The sequence below is a fragment of the Capsicum annuum genome, chromosome 8, assembly GCF_002878395.1.
Source record: "Capsicum annuum cultivar UCD-10X-F1 chromosome 8, UCD10Xv1.1, whole genome shotgun sequence".
Taxonomy (NCBI): domain Eukaryota; kingdom Viridiplantae; phylum Streptophyta; class Magnoliopsida; order Solanales; family Solanaceae; genus Capsicum; species Capsicum annuum.
This window is the reverse complement of record NC_061118.1, coordinates 154,394,908-154,413,969: the sequence shown is the minus strand read 5'-3', so window position 1 is coordinate 154,413,969 and position 19,062 is coordinate 154,394,908. Positions and strand designations below refer to the sequence as shown.

At 33.4% G+C, this 19,062-nt stretch overlaps 2 protein-coding genes across 2 annotated transcripts; one reads left to right on the top strand and one right to left on the bottom strand.

The window, feature by feature from the left end:
- The first annotated feature begins 10,137 nt into the window (after positions 1-10,137).
- LOC107839633 (serine/threonine-protein phosphatase PP1 isozyme 9) lies at positions 10,138-13,144 on the top strand. Its single transcript, XM_016683206.2, has 4 exons — positions 10,138-10,805; positions 11,464-12,023; positions 12,420-12,602; positions 12,744-13,144. Exons 1-4 carry the CDS (start codon positions 10,625-10,627, stop codon positions 12,765-12,767), a joined length of 948 nt encoding a protein of 315 aa, XP_016538692.1. The 5' UTR covers positions 10,138-10,624; the 3' UTR covers positions 12,768-13,144.
- Positions 13,145-14,163: 1,019 nt separating this feature from the next.
- LOC107839632 lies at positions 14,164-18,974 on the bottom strand. Its single transcript, XM_016683205.2, has 4 exons — positions 18,762-18,974; positions 15,263-15,621; positions 14,687-15,012; positions 14,164-14,415 (listed from the first exon to the last, which is right to left on the bottom strand). Exons 1-4 carry the CDS (start codon positions 18,826-18,828, stop codon positions 14,295-14,297), a joined length of 873 nt encoding a protein of 290 aa, XP_016538691.2. The 5' UTR covers positions 18,829-18,974; the 3' UTR covers positions 14,164-14,294.
- Positions 18,975-19,062: the final 88 nt, after the last annotated feature.

Below are 19,062 nucleotides of genomic sequence, written 5' to 3'. Positions count from 1 at the left end.
TCGAGTCATTTTCCTTGATTCCTATAAGACGTACCTTTTAGTCAAGTCATCCCCCTTTGATTCCTATAAGACATACCTTTTAGTCGAGTCATCCCCCTTGATTCCTATAAGATGTACCTTTTAGTCGAGTCATTTCCTTTGATTCCTATAAGACGTACCATTTAGTCGAGTCATTCCCTTTGATTTCCATAAGACGTACTTTTTAGTCGAGTCATCCACCTTGATTCCTATAAGACGTACCTTTTAGTCGAGTCATCTCTCTTGATTTCTAGAAGACATACCTTTTAGTCGAGTCATTCTCCTTGATTCCTATAATGATGTGACTTTTCCAAAAGTCCTTTGATGAGAAACTGGGGCAAATTTAAATGAACTTTGCTTTCCTGGCAAATGAAATCTCTTTATAATAATCTTTGTTTGGGATAATTTTTCTTTTTAGTTTTGATGTGATTTCAGGAGCCCGCTTACAGAACAGGGCGAATAAATGAAAAGTCAAGCAACATGGTGAAAAATTTGAAAGTCAAGCAACAAGATGACGAAATTAAAAGTCAACAAATCAAAAAATAGAAAGTCATGAACCCGCCTGAAAAATAGGGTCAAGAAATTAAAAACCAAGCAACGAGTGATGAAATTGTAAGTTGGGAGCTCGCCCGAAAAAAAGAGTGATGAAATTGCAAGTCAGGAGCCTGCCTGAAGAACAGGGTGAAGAAATTGCAAGTCAGGAGCCCGCTTGAAGAATTGGGTGATGAAGTAGCAAGTCAAGAGTCAAGGAAATCTATATAGATAGAGTTTTTTTTAATTTCATTTATGTTTTTAACTTGTATGACAGAGCCGTGGACCGGAACCACGATGGAACCTCACTCGACTCTCCAACTCGGTATAGTCCTTCTCTTTCCAATCCTTTAAGATACCCATGACTTGATTCCCTCATAACTTGGGTAGGTAAGATGTCCTAAATCAACACTTGGTCTCCCTCCTTCCTTCTGTTTCATTTTTGAATAATGGTTGGGACAAAATTCTGTCTCGTTGTCTACTTCTTTGTCTGAAAACACTTCGTGTTTACATTCAAAGGGGGCATAATGTAGACACCTAATTTTGTTCCTCCCCGATAGCATTTTTACTATATTACTACGTATCCTCATTCGTATAAATATATCCCACAAAAATACAAAAATAACAACCCTTAACAAAATCTCTAACAAATTAAATCCCTAACCTTATCCTAACAAACTTTATCCTCACCCCTACCCCACATGACCCCCAATCACATTTCTTTTCCATTTCTTGGAAATACATACACCTCAAGCCATATTTTTCCCCCTGGAGGACACCACTCTATATCATCATTTTCATCAGATACACACAAGACCATAAAGACGTCATTTTTTTTCTTATTCGCAACATACACACACCAAGCACAATAAGCACACACCACCGTTTTCTCCACAAGCAACCGATTCCCATCTATTCACAATACACACTCAAGATACTCACTGAAAAGAAGAGAATCCCACACGCACAGCTGACCAAAAATTCATATGCATACTGGTTATTAGAGGCAGAGGTATAGAGAGAGACACAAAAAAAGCTTCTTCTCGATTTTCTTTCTTTTCACGAACTAATTCGCACACTACATACACAGAACAGTCCACAACGATGCACACACACCAGAAATTGGGGAAAACAGAGTGAGAAGATTGAGCGAGGAGGTGAGGATGGTCGAGATACCCCCCTTTTCGGCGAGTTCTCACCGAAAACATTGATATCGCGAGATTTTCTCTATTTTTCTTCACTGTGGGAGCTTGCTGGAGCTCTGACTAGACGAAACGTTCTTGCCGAAAACATTGATATCGCGAGATTTTCTCTATTTTTATTCACTGTAGGAGCTCGCTGGAGCTCCGACTAGACGAAACCAGCTCCACCTCCACCAAAATCTCAAAACCCGATTACTTTGTCACTGTTGGTAGTATTCAAGCATCGAAAGACATCGGGAACAGCATCGAAATTGGGTAAAACGGAATTTCAGTTCGAAATCCAAGATTTGGGGTTCGTATTGAGGCTACCAGTTCTGTTATAATTTTGTTCGAATTTGCTGTTTCTATATCAAGTTGGGGGTTTGGTCCATTAGTTGGGGTTCCAGTTTTGATTCGAGGTTCTGGTGCGGACTCCATCTCGTTTAATCGAATAATACTTGGTTGAAAGCGGCATTGAGGTCCAATACTTTCTCCTCTTCCTTTTAATTCTTATGCGATTATGAACGTGTGATTCGATATCACTGTTTTATTTGTTGATGTGATTTGTTGATGACATTTGAGTGATTTTGATGGTGTGGTTGATAAAAAGAAAGTTGGGGTGGGAATTAAAAATTGAAGAAAAAGGTAGATTCGGATTAATTTTTATTTATTGTCGATATGAAACGTGATAGAATTATGATGTGTTAAAATGGATAGGCCAATGTAGGTTCGGGTAGGCAAAAAATTTAGGATTGGTGACTTGTTGAATGCGTGAATACTTGTTGAATGGTTCTTTCTATTTCAAACGCACATAATTGAGAAAATGTATTCATTTTATCGGGGAATGTCCCGAAGTCTGATGTATTTATTCACCGGGGAATGCCCCGAGGTATCTTGTATTCGGAGGACGTTCGTGACGAAGGCCCGAGGCGTCGGGTAGAGCATAGTCTAGGATTAGCTTAGAATAGGATTTATATTTTCGTATTTTTCTAGTTTCGGGTTGTAATAATTGGACTGAACACTATATTTTTGGACTTGTTTTGTCTTGTTTGTTTGATTGATTGTTTTGCGTGTTTTGTGTGGTTTATACATTTTTTAGTGTCAAATTAGCCGATACGCTCCACCAAGCGACCGTGGTTGAACCTCGGGATCGAGAGGTTCCTAACAACTTTTCCTCGGTCAACCGAATTCTTTAGTCGGAATCTCTGTTCGCGGATCAGTTATAGAGTAAAAACTGTTTTGAAAAAGAATATCCAAGGGTGACTTGGCACACCCGATTTATGCCAAGTGGCGACTCTGAGTTTTGAATATAAATAATCTTTTTCGAAACAAATTATCTTCATTTTGTCACTTTAATAATAAAAACCCCTTCAAACTTTAAAATAAATCTTTTTGGGTTAGAAAAAGGGGATGTGACATTATTTAATTAACTTTATTGGCTAGTAAATAATAGAGGATGCACAAAAAAACATTCAAAATTTGTGTAACTAGCGGCGGCCCAGTAAACCACTAAGGCAATGAGTTTAGGCCTAAAAAGAAACTAAGATTTCAAAATTATTTAATGTTATATATAAATAAATAGTTATATATTTATTATTAATATTAATTGACAATAGTTTGTTGTCAAACTTTTACCAATTATTATGGACATATTTACTATTTAATTGCTATTTTTGAAAAGTACAATTGATTTAATTGTGATTGAAAGTTGTAGGCAATTAGATAATTTGTAGTTAATTTCTACTTCTTATTTTTATCTAATTCATTTCAATTTGAATTAATCATGTATCTACCATTGGGTTTGCATCAATTCTTTGAGTATTTTCTTAGACATTTCAAGCTCAAATTAATTGTATTATCAAATAGTTAAATTTAAAAGATATTGTTGTAACTTTGAACGTCTTCTATGGCATAAAAGTTACTACAATTAGTTTTATCTAATTCACTTCAATTTGAATCCAAGGTTAATACAATATTGATGATTAGAATTTATTTTTTGTGATCCAAACTACTACAAAATATTATAGAAGTAAAAGTGATATTTTAATTGACATATTCAATCAATCAGGTGAAGTGTTAATTAATTTTTAAATATTTCTATTATTTCTAGAATAATTTTGATATTTTATGCAACAATTGACTCAATCGAAAAGGTTTCAAAATTTTTTATTTTTTTTTTGGTAATTCCAAAAAATATATATTCAACAAAAAATTAATCTAAGATCTAAACATTTGTGATGTTATGTAATGCACAATAATTTATATATTCATATTCATGTCTTACGAATATAGCAATAAATGTTATACTATCAATTGAAAAGAAAAATCTCAACTTATAATTAACTACCATATGTTTTAAGAAGTTAACAAGAAACAAATTATATTAAAAAAAATATTATATAAAATTAAGACCTATGACGCTATGAGTTGGCATGAAAACTACTGTGAGCCAAAAAAATATGCAAAAGGTAGAAGCCTCAAAGCTGACATGTACAAGACAATGTTAGTTGTTGCAGTTCATGTGTTATGAAGAAAAGGAAATTCATTGATTTTTCAGAATAAGAAGCAATCTGCAATTATGTTGATTAAACAAGTGATTCAGAAAGTTCATATTATAGCAAAAAAAATTGTAAAACTCAGAGGATAATATAATTTTTATCTATAGTTTCTTATAAGTCTGTGTAGCTAGACTTGACTCTATTTGACCTTGATGTTAGCTTAGTTGTTTTGGTATCGTTGGTGGAGTTACTGTGGGACTGTGTCCAACAATTACTCTTTCAATTAGTTATCCAAAAAAAAAAAAAAGACTTAAAGATCTATTTTAAAATTTTAGCTTTAGATGATTAATTTTATTTTGCCACCGGTTATTATCTCTGAAATCATTCAGAATAGAGAAGACATTCAGCAACAAAGATATTAATCATAATTCTTCGTCGTCATGGTGAATCATCATTTTCATATTCAGGGGCGAATCTACAATGTCGGGTGGGGATTCTTGAAAATCTGCACATGCTATCGTAGATCCCATAAATATATTAAAAAGTAAAAGAAGTCAATAAAATTTTATTGATGTGAACCTATACAAAAATTGAAGGCTAACTTGATGGCGTAGAAGAGACTCTTAAATAGCTTATTTTATCGTGTGAACGAATAAACACTTTTCTCCATCATTCATCACATATTATTAAATTTAATTAAACACATTCATTAATCATTCATCACATTTATACCTATACTATATTAAAAGTGTGAATGGTCTTATAAATATTGTTTGAGCTTTTTGCCCTTCATTAAAACTCTCCGCTTTAGACAAAATCGTCTTTTAACTATTTTTCTAATATTTAAGAGATGAAAATTAATTAAACATTTATAGCAAAATATTTTCTTATTAGAAGTTATCCGAATCAATAACAACTAATACTTTTTTTACTAGTTTAAAAATTCCAAATCAATTAAGTTGATTTTAAAAAGATTTGAAACATCTAAAAATAAATATGAAAGCATTAAAATAAGAAAAATATACGAAGTACCAAATTTTTAAAAACTTTAAATAAGTAATTAGATTTTTTAAAAAGATTTAACTTTAAAAATAAGAAAAGATTTTAAATATAAAAAAAAATCGTACTACAAATATGGTTCAAATCGATGTGTATCTCTTAACGTTTAGTAGAAACGAAAAAAAGTACTACATGACAAACGCAAAGTGACGATCCATTAACCATTTAAAACTTCTAGTGGAAAAATATATATGTGCTTACAATTTTTGAGAAGTGATTTGAACTTTTTGCACTTATTAAAAACTTTTACAGTAATTAAAATTATCTAATTTTAAATAATCAAAGATTACATGTGGTTAAACTAGTATTATTAAATTTAATTAAACAGATTCATTAAAATGGAGGGTAACTTACATAAATCCCTAAATGCTTAAGTGTAATAGCACTTTATCCCAACAATTTGTTAAATTACATCATATTCTGGATTTTTAAATTTGTGATACATCTGTTATACCGTAATACATATAAGTTGTGATACATTTAAAACATAAATGTTATTTATTTAAGGAAGTAACAAATTCTCTTTTATTCTGTGGAACAAAGCATGCACAATCAGTTACACAGTGAATTAGTGAGATTCACAAAATCAACAATACCCGCAATCAACTTTCAATTTCAAGCAAACAATCGAGTCAAATTGAGTTTCTTCCTTCTTCCATCTTCAACTTTTAAATTTCAAAAACTACAAAAAAATTTCCTTTTTCAATTTTCTGATTATTTTAAATGACGATCAAATTTGTGTTTTTGCGATTTTTCAGTGTTTAGATTTCAGTGACAGAAGAGAGACAAGTACTTAATTCGGGGATGCATAGTTTCCCATTCGTGAATAGAGTACATATTTTCTCATCGTTACAGAACGAGACAACATCAAGCAACAAGCTATCATCGTAAAGTCTTACATTTACCCATTTTTTTATGACAAAGGGGATCGTAAATTAGACAATAAGATTCTTCCGTGAAGAAGAGGGAGATGGTGCAAAAGTAATCATCTTCGAAATAATTATCAAAATATTCATGAGTTGAAGGGGTAACAACACACTTGTACAACTTTGTTTGCCAGTCATTGAAGTAGCTGAAGTTAGGGAGGTTGATTTTAGTGTGTCATTTGCCGTGCCACAAAAAGCATGAGCCATCTATAACATCAATTTGTTAACATCAACTTGTTCATTGTAGATGATTAATGACAATGATTTATATTCCATCTACTGAGCCCTGACTGATGACATTGATGCACAGTACTCCAAAATAGTGCCTCAGAGGTAGAGGAATTGCCTTTTGAAGAGTTGGGAGATGAGGATTACTATGTGATACATCTGAATCTGTGTGATACATTTGGTTGTATTTCTATGTTTTTGTTCAGAATTAGATATTCAATATATATGGTTCATTTAGCATACTTGACATATAAGTTGAGTTTGAAATTTCTTATTCATATTTAAAGAGTGTGAGTTAGCGTAAAAGTTGTGAGAGATACATTTAGAATATATGTGATACATTTAATATTAGTATAATAGAGCTTCATATTTATGATATATTTTAAATTTTTTTATTTTCAGTTATATTTTGATGTTTGGTTCATATACTTTCAAAGTAATTATTTGCAGTTGATACATATTAAACTTTTATGTAAGTTATATGATTCATATTAAACAACAACAACAACAACAAACTCAATATATTCCCACCTAGTGGGGTCTGGGGAGGGTAGAATGTACGCAGTCCATACCACTACCTCTAAAGAAGTAGAGAGGCTGTTTTCGATAGACCCCCGGCTCAAGACACAGGACAATAGACAAAAACATCCAAAGCATGAGACATGATAAAACTAACATAGATACAACATCCACAAAATAATGTACATTACCAAACAAAAGACACCAAAACCCTCCTAACTACGGACTATGATTCATATTAAACGTTATGAAAATTATGTGATTCATATTAATATTGTCTGCATTAATTTTGAGAGGTTATTTGTTATATTAGTGATACATTTTTATAGTTGAAATAAATGTGATACATATATATGCTACATTTTAAACTCTTTAACTAATTATTTTAAAAAAATTATATTTGTGATTCATATAATTGTGAATGTCTTATGATACTTGTTAAACGTTTATGAAAGTTATGTCATTCATATTAATAGTGCCTGAATTATTTTTAAGACGTTTTGATATATCTGATATATTAGTGATAACATTACAATTTAAAAGATGATTCATTTATTCATATGTTAAATGTATCACCTATAAATGAATCCAAAAATATAATAGATATAGAAATATTTAGGACATATGTATCACTAATAATCTGACCGCAAATGTATCACTCATACATTGTCAATAAAATGTATCACTCGTACAAATAACAACAACAACAATAACAACAAATCAGTATAATCCCACCAAGTGGGGTCTGAGGAGGATAAAATGTGTATTGTTAAATATTAACTTAAAATTCATTTAAACAATTAACTCATCTTTTTGAAATAACTGATTTTTTTTTAAAATTTATTATAGTACATTGACGATTTTAAGAAGATGGAGTAATGAAGATGAAAGACGTTTTAACTGATGATAATTTGGGAGAGATTTTAGGAAAGTAAATCTTTGAAAAAAAATGACTTGGAGATGGAAGATGTTTTAATTGATGATAATTTAAGAGAGATTTTAGGGAAGAAAATCTTTGAAAAAAAAAAACAATTTACATGAATTAATGATGGAGTAAAATAAGATGTAAGGTTTTATTGATATGTATCAAGAGTAAAATAGTAAATTCAAAATTTTAAGTAATTACTTAAAAGGTAGAAAATTTTGAGTAATATAATTTTTTAAGTTTGTGATTTTGTGTAATTTATCCTAAATGAATACGGGATGCAACTCATTCCTGTGTTGGAGTTGTAAAAGGCTCGATGATTATGTTGTGGACTATCTCCACTTGTCTAGAAAGAAGTGAATGGGCCAATTGGTTTGTTCTGCATGCAAACTCTATATGGCTCTTCTTTGAAAAAAAAAAATGTAGAATTGTTTTCTTGAAAAATGTTATATTTATTTTGTATTTTCACAAATATATTATATTTGTCATCAAATATATCTTTTTACATATATTATCATCCAACTTTAGGGTCTTATTTATTCTTGTATTATTTGAAATGTCATATTTACCCTTATAACATTAAATCATGTCTTTAGTATATTTCTTTTTTTGTTTCATCTCACTTTTAAGTCATATTTGCCCACGTACTATCAAATTGTGGCAATTTCTATCCCCCACACATAAGTCAATTTTGGAAGTTCCAAAATTTAACATCAAATTATTCTTATTGTGTTGTTTCTTGGGATAATATCCACGAAAATATTTGAACTCTAATCGAATTTTCAGTTGAGCATACTGAACTTTGCGGGGGTCCTATTACCTACCTAGACTTTTTTAAGTGGAATTAATTCCCCTTCGAACTCTTTTAAAGTGAAATTATTAACCCCCAAAACGCAATACTCAATTTTTGGCAGTTGAAGGTGTAAACACGCGCTCTTTCTTCTCCATTTTATCATTTTCACCATTAAAATCATATTCCTCCTACAAAAAAATAATGGTAATACTACAAATAAATCCAAAATATTGGTAATACTACAAATAATTTCATATTTCTCCTATAAACAACACTGCTAATCGTCATTTTTTCACCATTTTTTCACTAAAATCTTGATTCTTAATTCTTGAAATTTGACTTTTATTTAGTTCATACTATTTTTTTAAGAGAATTTTTTCCCAAATTTCAAATTCAAATCGAAAACTTTCTTCAATAATTTTATTCAAATTGCAAAATCAGTAGTTTATTTTTCCCAAATTCGACTATTGTCGGAGCTCCGGCGAGACCTGGCCGCCGAAAAATTGAGGAACGACCTGTTTTCCTCTCTTTTTTTCTCTAAATTCTCATTGTCTCTCTCGATTCTCTCTCCCTCTCTCGATTCTTTCCTCTCTCAATTCTATGGCAGTGTGTGTATGGTTAGTGGTCTTCACTGTATGTGGAATGAATACAATGATTATGTGAGTATTATTTTAATGAAAAAAAATAAAGGTTTATATTGAACTAAATAATTAAACTTTCGGAACTAAAAAATTGAACTAAATAATTTTATTCAACAATGGAAATACGTTATAAACTTTCGGAATACATTGAACAATTGAAGACTTTTGAAAGAAATTTTATTGAAGTCATTTCCGAAATAAAGTTGAAATTGAAGTGTAGTACATTGTTCAATTTCAATAATAATGGAGCAACTATTGTTGAAGACTCAATTGTTGAAGAAAAGAAAGAAAGAAAGAAAGAAAGAAGAGAGAAGAGAGAAGTGAAAAAATAAATAAAAAATATTAAACTTTTAAAAATTAGAAAATTAAGAGGCTATTTGACAAAAAAAAGAATTTATAACGTTTTTAACATTTTTCACACGTTCAATGCGCGTTACTAACACACAATGAACCAAGTGACAGATATATGTCAGTAAAATACTAAAAAATAAAATCTGAGAGATAATAAAACCCCTGCAAAGTTCAATATGCTCAACTGATAATTCATTCAAACTTGAGAAATGTTATAATATCATTCTGATGATAATACTAATATTATTCATCAAAACTTTATATAAAACAATAAAATGGCATACAATGTAGTAGTAATAATTAGAGAGAGAGCTTTGAATTTTGATCATACAACATTCCCACGAAGTCAGCACTCAGGCTCAGCACGTGTGTGTACTTAAGTAATGTTTGTGTTTGGATTTGGACCAAAACAATCGTGCCCGCCGCACCTTCATTGTATTAATACACAACAACAAAGACAAGACAAGAGTCACCAAATTCCAAATAACCCTTTTTTTTTTTCTTTTCTTCCTTAATTTGATGGTTTCAACGTTTTGAATATTCTTGGCAGTTGTCACATTCTCATTCCAACTTAATTATGATCATACAAATATAAAATACTTAAATATTCTTACCAAAACAAAAACAAAGAATGGAGAGAGATAATAGGAGAAGAGACGAGGATAGCACGCATCCAACATTGACAACTACCATACCCCCTTAACTAAAATCCACCCCAAAATACTATCCATTTTTTCTACCTTCATTCTTAAGCCTCCCCGCACCCCCCTCTACCCGCCCTCTTTTCTTTAATCCAATCCCTTTTTCCTAATCATAATCCATCTTTTTTTTCCTACTTATACGCCATACCCTTTTTTCTTGTCTGTGTGAGGTGGTTGAGCTTCTTTTTGTTGTTGTTGTTGAATTAGATTAGATTAGGATTTTTTGTTATTGTTGATTGAGAGAGAAAAGAGAATGGAGGGAATGATGGAAAAGGGTGTATTGGATGATATAATAGGGAGATTATTGGAAGAGAAGGGAGGGAAACAAGTTCAGCTATCTGAGGCTGAGATCCGACAGCTTTGTGTCAATGCTCGACAGATTTTCCTTTCTCAGCCTAATCTCCTCAAGATTCGTGCCCCCGTTAGGATCTGTGGTATGTCTTAACATTCCCCATATTTGTTTTTTCATACATCTTGATTTGTGGATTTTGTATAGCTTTAATGTTGAACATTTTTGTGTATCTGTGTTTTTTGTTGTCATATGCATGGTAAAAATTGGATCTTTCTGCTTTGAGGGATCTATTCTTTGATGATTAAGAAAAGATCTGTTTTTTCCTCTGCCCCTTTAAAATGGACGTTTCCAATTATCTTTTGTGACGTAGAAAGCTGGGATGGTATGGTATATTGGATTGAAATGATTGATGTGCTTGTAAAAACATGAGAGGATTAAAATGATTGCATATAGAATGAACATGTGGAATTGAAGGTAAATTTCGGTTTATGACGGGATGAGTATTGATAGACAGCTATGCTAATGCAATGCTAGCGTTGGGTATGTATGTGGTTTACTATGTAGGAAAATTGATGTAACTAAATGTGACATTTTTCAAAATTGGGTAAATTTGACATCTTAGGTAATAGATTTGCATTGTCGAGATTCTGGTGTCTATGAAATGTTAGATCATCTCAAATGTAATTTTTCGAGGCTATTTATCATATTGTTGAAAAGTTTTGTTTAAAATATAAATGTTGCTCCTCATCTGCTACTTAATAGCCTCATAAGTTTATCCTTTTCCTCTGCCATTCTTTCAGGTGACATACATGGGCAATTCCAAGACTTATTAAGACTTTTTGAATATGGTGGCTTTCCTCCTGCTGCAAACTACCTTTTCCTTGGGGATTATGTCGACAGAGGCAAGCAAAGTTTAGAAACAATATGTTTGCTATTGGCTTACAAAATAAGGTACCCAGACAAGATCTTCCTTCTTAGGGGGAATCATGAAGATGCGAAAATCAACAGGGTGTATGGATTTTATGATGAATGTAAAAGGAGATTCAATGTTAGGCTTTGGAAGATCTTCACCGACTGCTTTAATTGCTTGCCTGTTGCTGCACTTATAGATGAAAAGATCCTTTGCATGCATGGTGGGATTTCGCCCGAGCTAAAGAGTCTAGACCTAATAAACGAAATTCAGCGGCCAGCTGAGATTCCAGATGGTGGCTTGTTGTGTGATCTGTTGTGGGCTGATCCTGACCCGAGAATCAAGGGTTGGTCAGATAGTGATCGAGGTGTTTCTTGTACTTTTGGACCTGATGTAGTTGCCGAATTTTTGGCTAAGAATGAGTTGGACCTCATCTGCCGGGGTCATCAGGTATACCATACTCTCACTGTTCAAAAATATAGAACTTCATTATCGCTGTTAACCTACGGAAACTCTAAACACCCACTAAAGCCTTGTATTCTTGAAGAAAAAAAGCTTATTTACCAGTAGGTGGATGCTTCTCAGGCATTTGTTGTGTCCACTTCTTAAAAGCGCCCATGCTACGGAGTTTCATATGTTTCTTATGACAAATATGTTTTCATTTTCAAGCTCATCGCCGTACAAATTCTTAAATATCTAGCATAGAATTTATCAAGATTATAGCGTGAATAGTTTTGGCTTAGTTTTGTTTTTTCTTTTCAAATATTGGGGCAATTCTGAATGACAGTTGTTGTTGAATCAGCTCAATAATGTCATGTATTCTAATCCTAAAGTTTTTTGTTTTAGGTGGTTGAGGATGGATATGAATTCTTTGCTAAGCGAAGGCTTGTGACTCTATTTTCTGCTCCCAATTATGGTGGAGAATTTGATAACGCGGGTGCCTTATTAAGCGTTGATGAGCAACTCGTATGCTCCTTTGAAATATTGAAACCTTTATTGTCTAGCAGTTCAAAGTTGCCCCTTAAGAAGGTATGATAATCCCGCATACATTTTTTCAGTTCAACACTTATCATTGTGATTTTGGCATGAATATACTCTGGTAAGCTTTTGCAGCGAGGATTCAATGAGATATCTTACTGCTATTGTTCTTTTTTTTTTCAATTTGAACAGCCACCTAAGGCTGGAGGGATGTGATACAGTAGAAAAGTGTACATGGAGATTTATCCAGTATATAGCGAAGAATGCCAGCAGTACTCTTTAATATTCTGTTATTGACACAAGCCTTCCTTTCCGAATACCTTTTTGGCTTTGGAACTGTGGATAGGTCAGGGATATTGCTGCTAAAGGAAGAAAGAATTCTGTAAATCGGCAACATAACATATCCTCAGAAGATCTAAGATATTTCTGTTGTTTACATTAGACACCTTTTGTTTACTTCTGGTATTTACTAGTTTGACAATTGTTGATTGAAATGAGTTGCTCTTTTCTGTCCAATAGTTCACACATTCTGTAAGGTTACAGTTTATGAATCTTCTATTTTTAATGATAACACAACCATTTTGTAACTTCTATACAATGACTTTCTTGATTTTTTGAGGATGTTATTATATATTCTAAACTAAACAGCCAGTGGAAATGTTACTACAGCTCATGCTCTCTTTGGGCAACAAGTAAAGAGGCAAGTATGCAGCAATTGCTACTAAGGTCTTTTCGAAGTCCTGATTTATGTCCCATTGTTTGTAGAGGTCGCATTTTGAATAATATCTGATTGAACTTAAAAAAAACTATTGTATCTGAAATTGAAGCTGAAAAAGAGTATTAAAGTAGTGTTTTAACATGAACATTCATTGAGTCGTAACCATTATACCCGATTGAAGTACTCTTTAAACAAGTTTATCTATGTTTTACCACTATATCAAATGTAGAAGTTCAGATTATGATTGCTCTCTTTTACACTCTTTTGGTTGAGCATGGACAAACCGAAATTCATGCTTGATTGGCGTCTCTATTCATATTTTCATTATATAGCTGTTAAAATCCAACTGGTAAGACGAACGATTTTAAACCTATTGAATACCAATTCACTCTTTATTAAAGACAATTTTAAGTTTGGTAATTAACAGAAAAAAACTCCATTCACGATCCCTAGCTAGAATCTGTAGCAGGCACGATGAATTATCTAGATCCACGTAAAATAATGTTGTTATTCCATCAAGAACATATCAATTCTAGATATTCCTGTCTTTCTATCTAAAGCACAACAAAATAGACAGCAGCATCACTTCAAAAAGCGAAGTGTAAATTAAGCACCATAACTGATCTTTTTCTGCAGACGGATTTGTGTGCCTGTACTCTTCAATAGAAGCCTACTTGATCTCCGATCACAAGGCAACTAAAATGGCTTATAGGTTCCAGTTTCTTCTGAGTTATAAAACTCGCCTTTGAATCTTCTGATCAAGTCAGAACTTTCCCCCTTCTATGCCACAATTTTTTTTTTTCTAATAAAAAGTCGAGACTATTATGATTTCCGCGAAGAGCACCATATGCAGCAAGAAAAAAAGGGGGGGAAAGAGAGGCAGCGACATCAGAGTTGCACCAAAATTTTCTTCACTGGTTTACACTTTTTACAATAACAATTAAAACCTGTATTCATGGCTAACTTTGTCTTGGAGCACAGAAACAACATGAAATTCCTCTCAACTAAGGAGGTAGTTATCATCTTTAACTTATCTTTCGGCTTCCCAAACTTGCAGGAGATCTCGGGCTCCCCCTTTCTCCCAATTTCCTGGCAGTACGTTGGAGGGCTGCTAGTTTCTGGCGTTGCCTATGGCTTTTTCTTTGACTGCATAGTAAACATAAATTGACAGCGATGAAGCATATGATATCACAAATGTGCAGACATTATCAAATTTTCAAATACACGATTATCCCTCTACCAGAGTAACAATCTGAATCCACATGATTATACGGATTTTAGTAACAACCAACATTCTAAGAATACACGTAATGCCAGAGAGAGTCCACAAAACTTAAAATTAGATCCTCTTTAGACATCTTTTCTTTTTCCTTTAAAAGAAGTTTAAAAAGTAACTAATAAAACGGAGTTGACTCACCTGTTAAATAGGAGTCCTGCTGTAAGAACCATGCCTCCTACAGCCCAAGATATTCTCTCTTTAAAAGTCATGTCCTCAACCCATTGCTTGAAATCTTCCACGAATCCAGAACTGTCGGCTTTCTCTTGCACCTTGAATCGTGAAGTCCTCCATGAATCAGCAATATAATCCACACTAGATTTTCCGCCATAGCAAGAAGCTTCTTCTGGATCATCAGACATGGACTTCACAGAAAAACCTGCAACGTGACAGAGCTCTGTCCCATTAGAGATCCATTCGGATGCTCTACCACAGACAAAGTCGTTTATAGCACAGGGTGCTAGAACCTGACATGTAATTTCTAATCAGATGTTAAATAGTTTATTAAATGATAAATACAAACATGACAGAAAATAATTGATGCCATTTGCATTAAGCTCAACCGCCGAGGCAAAAAGCTTTTGTTTAAGACAGAGTCTATATGATCCAAAATACCCAATCAAAATATCCAATAAAAGCTTATTGTTTGGTGGATTTTGATACTCCATCGCTGAACTCATCTAAAAAACTGTTAACAAACTGGAGCTCTAAACAAACCTGTGTCTTAGCATCAATGGCGAAGTACGCGTTGGAGCAAGCTTGGTATACTTTGTCACAGAAAGAGGTACATAAAACAGGGGGTCCAGCCTGCACACCAACACGTGGATCACAGATTGAACATTCTAGCATTTCCCATAAGTGCAAGCACTCCTGGCTCGCTTCTCCAGTTGAAGCAAGCCTCCTAATGGATATCAAAGCAGGATGTGTCTGCGTTACATCACAGCAAGTTTTCCCGCGAAATACCCTGCACAGGTTCAAATCTCTTGGGCCCTTTTTTACTTTTCTTGGAGGCTTCCCTTCATTTGAAAATCGAGGAAAGCGACCACCAGGTGAAATGCAAACTCCATTATCTTTACCTGGATTTAAATGATTCAGTAACACGTTGTTAGAAAAACAGATGTTCGAAATAAATATCTTAAGAGACCCATTAACTTTTTCTTTAAGATCTTTTAAAATGAATACTCTTGACTTGTATTCATAATCAGATAAGAATGTCTTGAGCCCCATTATCCAAGATATACTACGATTTATTTCATTTCCTAAAATCAGTTGAGATTTTGACAACATCCCTACACAACTAACTGTTCATCAATCTCAAGCTAGTTGAAGTTGGAGATATGAACCCTCACTATTCAAGTGACTCCATTTAAACCCTGCTCAATTCAACAATTTATGCTCTCTAACAATGGGTCGTCTCCACATGGGCTACTGGCATACATAAATTTTTTTAATTATAGATAGCAAACAGATATCTAACAAGATTAAACAACTCCTAACAAAGCTAAACTATGCATACTAACACGAACTTAATCCCAATTACTTGTTATCGCCTATATGAATTTTTTCTTTCAATATCAATATTGCTTTGCTACGTGTTCCAAGATATTATGTGTTTTTCAAGACAATTTCTTTTTAGTGATTTTAGGTCTACCTATTTTGTTTTAATACATCCAGTCGCCATCCTTTTACACCTGGGGACCAGTGCATCTTGAAATCGACATAGGACATGACTAACACCATCATGAGCAGCCTCTCTAATTTTATTTTCTAGGTTTTTTTTTACTTGATAAGATTTATCTTCTAGGTGTGCAACGTGCATATGCTGTAGCAGTTCTAATTTTAGCAGGTATTCACCTATTGCATAATGCTATGGTGGCACTTTCCTTGTTATAGCTTCATCTATCATTCCATTCTACTGAAACATAAAGCATAGGTATCTGAATCGTTAGCATTTACGCACCTGTGTAATCTCACTTCATTTCACTCTTATTATGTTAAAAAAGTTTGTAGTGCCTTTTTCCAGTCTTACTTCTACTCATGCCAAAACCCTTCTCTCTAGAGTGCTACTCAAAAGTTCAAACTTTCTGTTGATACCTTGCTAGTTTTGTCAATAACACAGTATTGTCTGCATACAGCTCACACCATGGGTCCCCATCTGGTTATTTAGATCATTATAACTAGGGTAAACAAGTATGCCACTATACAAATCTTTGGTGTAAACCCGTGGTCAGGGGAAACTCCTTTATGCCCTCTACCAACCATTTTAGTTAGATCATTGTAAGTGACATCTCCTTCAACATATCATTTATAGTGTTTACACATTTAATATGAATTTCTTTTTTCTCCAACACCCCCTGAGGACTTTGTTTGATACTTCATAATATATTATGCCCAAACAGCAAAAAAATCGGTCCTCCTTATCTCTAGGTCGATGAATACTAATGCCCACTCCCACCCCCCTTAACCCCCAACCCCACCCCACAAAACCAATTAAGGTTCCACGAACTTGCATAACCCAATGGTGCTTCTTTCTTTCCCTTGATAGTCAAAGTTCAAGTCACTTGTATTAGGGTATTAGACATTTTATATGGAAGCCAAACTACCCACAAAAGTTATTGGTTTTAACCGGACAACCTTATATGAAGCTTGTCTTGATTGTTACTCAAGACAATCTTAGCAGAAGAAGCATTCAAATTGTTAATAGATGTTGTAAGCAACAAATGGATTCTGAGAGTATGAGACATATATTTCTGCACCGTAAACTGACATCGTGAATATGTTATCAGTTTTTGACTTTACAGTTTCCTGGGAACCAAACAGTATCAAGGAAGCTTATGAAAGCTGGTGTTCATGGAGAGAAGCAGTCATCTCCCTATTTGTTGTTACTTTTTCCTATGCATCTTCTTGATGCCATTTGATGAAATTCCCTTACTTCATCAAAACAGGACATGTTATGTAATGCTAACACATTTAGCCTCAACTTCATGGCAAGAAAAAGTTTCTACTATCCGCAATACCAGATATGTTAGCAATCTCTTAATGTGCACATAAACTTTTGGATCCATAAATATTTACTTTGATGCTTCCATAACTAGTACCCAACCTAATAATTGTTCGGTGTGGTTCATATTTAACATAAATTTCTACTTAAAAGTGATCTAATTAGCAAATAACATAATCTCTAAGTTCTAACACCTGAAATGCATCTGCCTCATGGTCTTTCTAGCCAACATTCTGAACTTTGTCACTACCATTACCAATCTGATTTAGGCATGCTGAGAAACTCCACCTCTATTTGATGAATTTTAGCAGTATTTGCATGCCTCCTTTGAAGTCATTATGTATCACATGATCTAGGACCACAATAACCCCCAACAAAACAGCCCAAAAACTAGGCACTTCATTTTAATTTGCTAATAATAATCTGAATTGCAGCTAAAGCTTGAATCTTGTGAGTTTGGTTTTGTAGATCGCCATACTGGCTAGTCACGTGTGAAAAGTTGGCTATGTTAACATTCTGATCTATATGCAAAGGTGAAAATTAGTGCCTAGACATATATTGTTTTATTAGACTAACATAATCACATACTAAGGGTGTATGTATTCGGTACTGAGGAACATTTTTTGGAAAACGCTTTTCCAATTTCCGCATTTTTGGTTGGTCAACATTTTTGAAAAATATTTTCTCTAGGAAAATGACTTCCCTAATGAAAGTAGGGAAAACAAGTTCCACAACTGGCATTCCACATTGATTGTGCCCTCTCCGCTCTTCAACCCCATATCCTCCATCCCCACTAACCCTAGCCTACCCACATCCCATCTCCCATAGTATTTACTTAGATTATACGTCAATGCATTTCGGATAATATTTTTTGCTTACATACCGAACGAACACACGAGAAATAAGTAAGAAATTTACTAGTGAGAAGAACAAAATTGCAGCCGACACACTATCAGATGTTGACTAGTCCAATATAAATTGAAAGTAGATAATAAAATACATCCAAAAATTTACCGGGTTGTCGAATTATTCACAACCCAATTTAGCTCGATCGGCAGAATTAACTGCCTAATTTCTTAAATAAAAACATTATTCCCTTAGAAGATTTCCTTAGAGATTATTGGATACTAAGTCAACCAAATAAATTAGGATTTTACAAAAAGTAATTGTTTGAAGCTAGGGCTAGCAGAAAAAGTAGAGAGAATAGGATGGTACCTGAAACATAGTGTAGCTGAAGGTGAAGGAGGAGGAGCAACAAACAGAATTGCCCTTTCAATTCCATTCTTCATTACCACTTGTCTTCTCACTACTTCCCTCTTTTAGTTAACCACCCCTTTCTTCCTCCCTTTTTTTTCTTTTTCTTTTTAATTATACTATATATTTCTCCTTAGACTTTTTAATTGTGAAAAATATATATATATATATTTCTCGTCACAGAGAGGTGTGTCTAGTATTTAAATTTAACTAGTTTAATTATTTTTGAGAAAATGGTTTAAAGACCCTCAACCTCTATCCC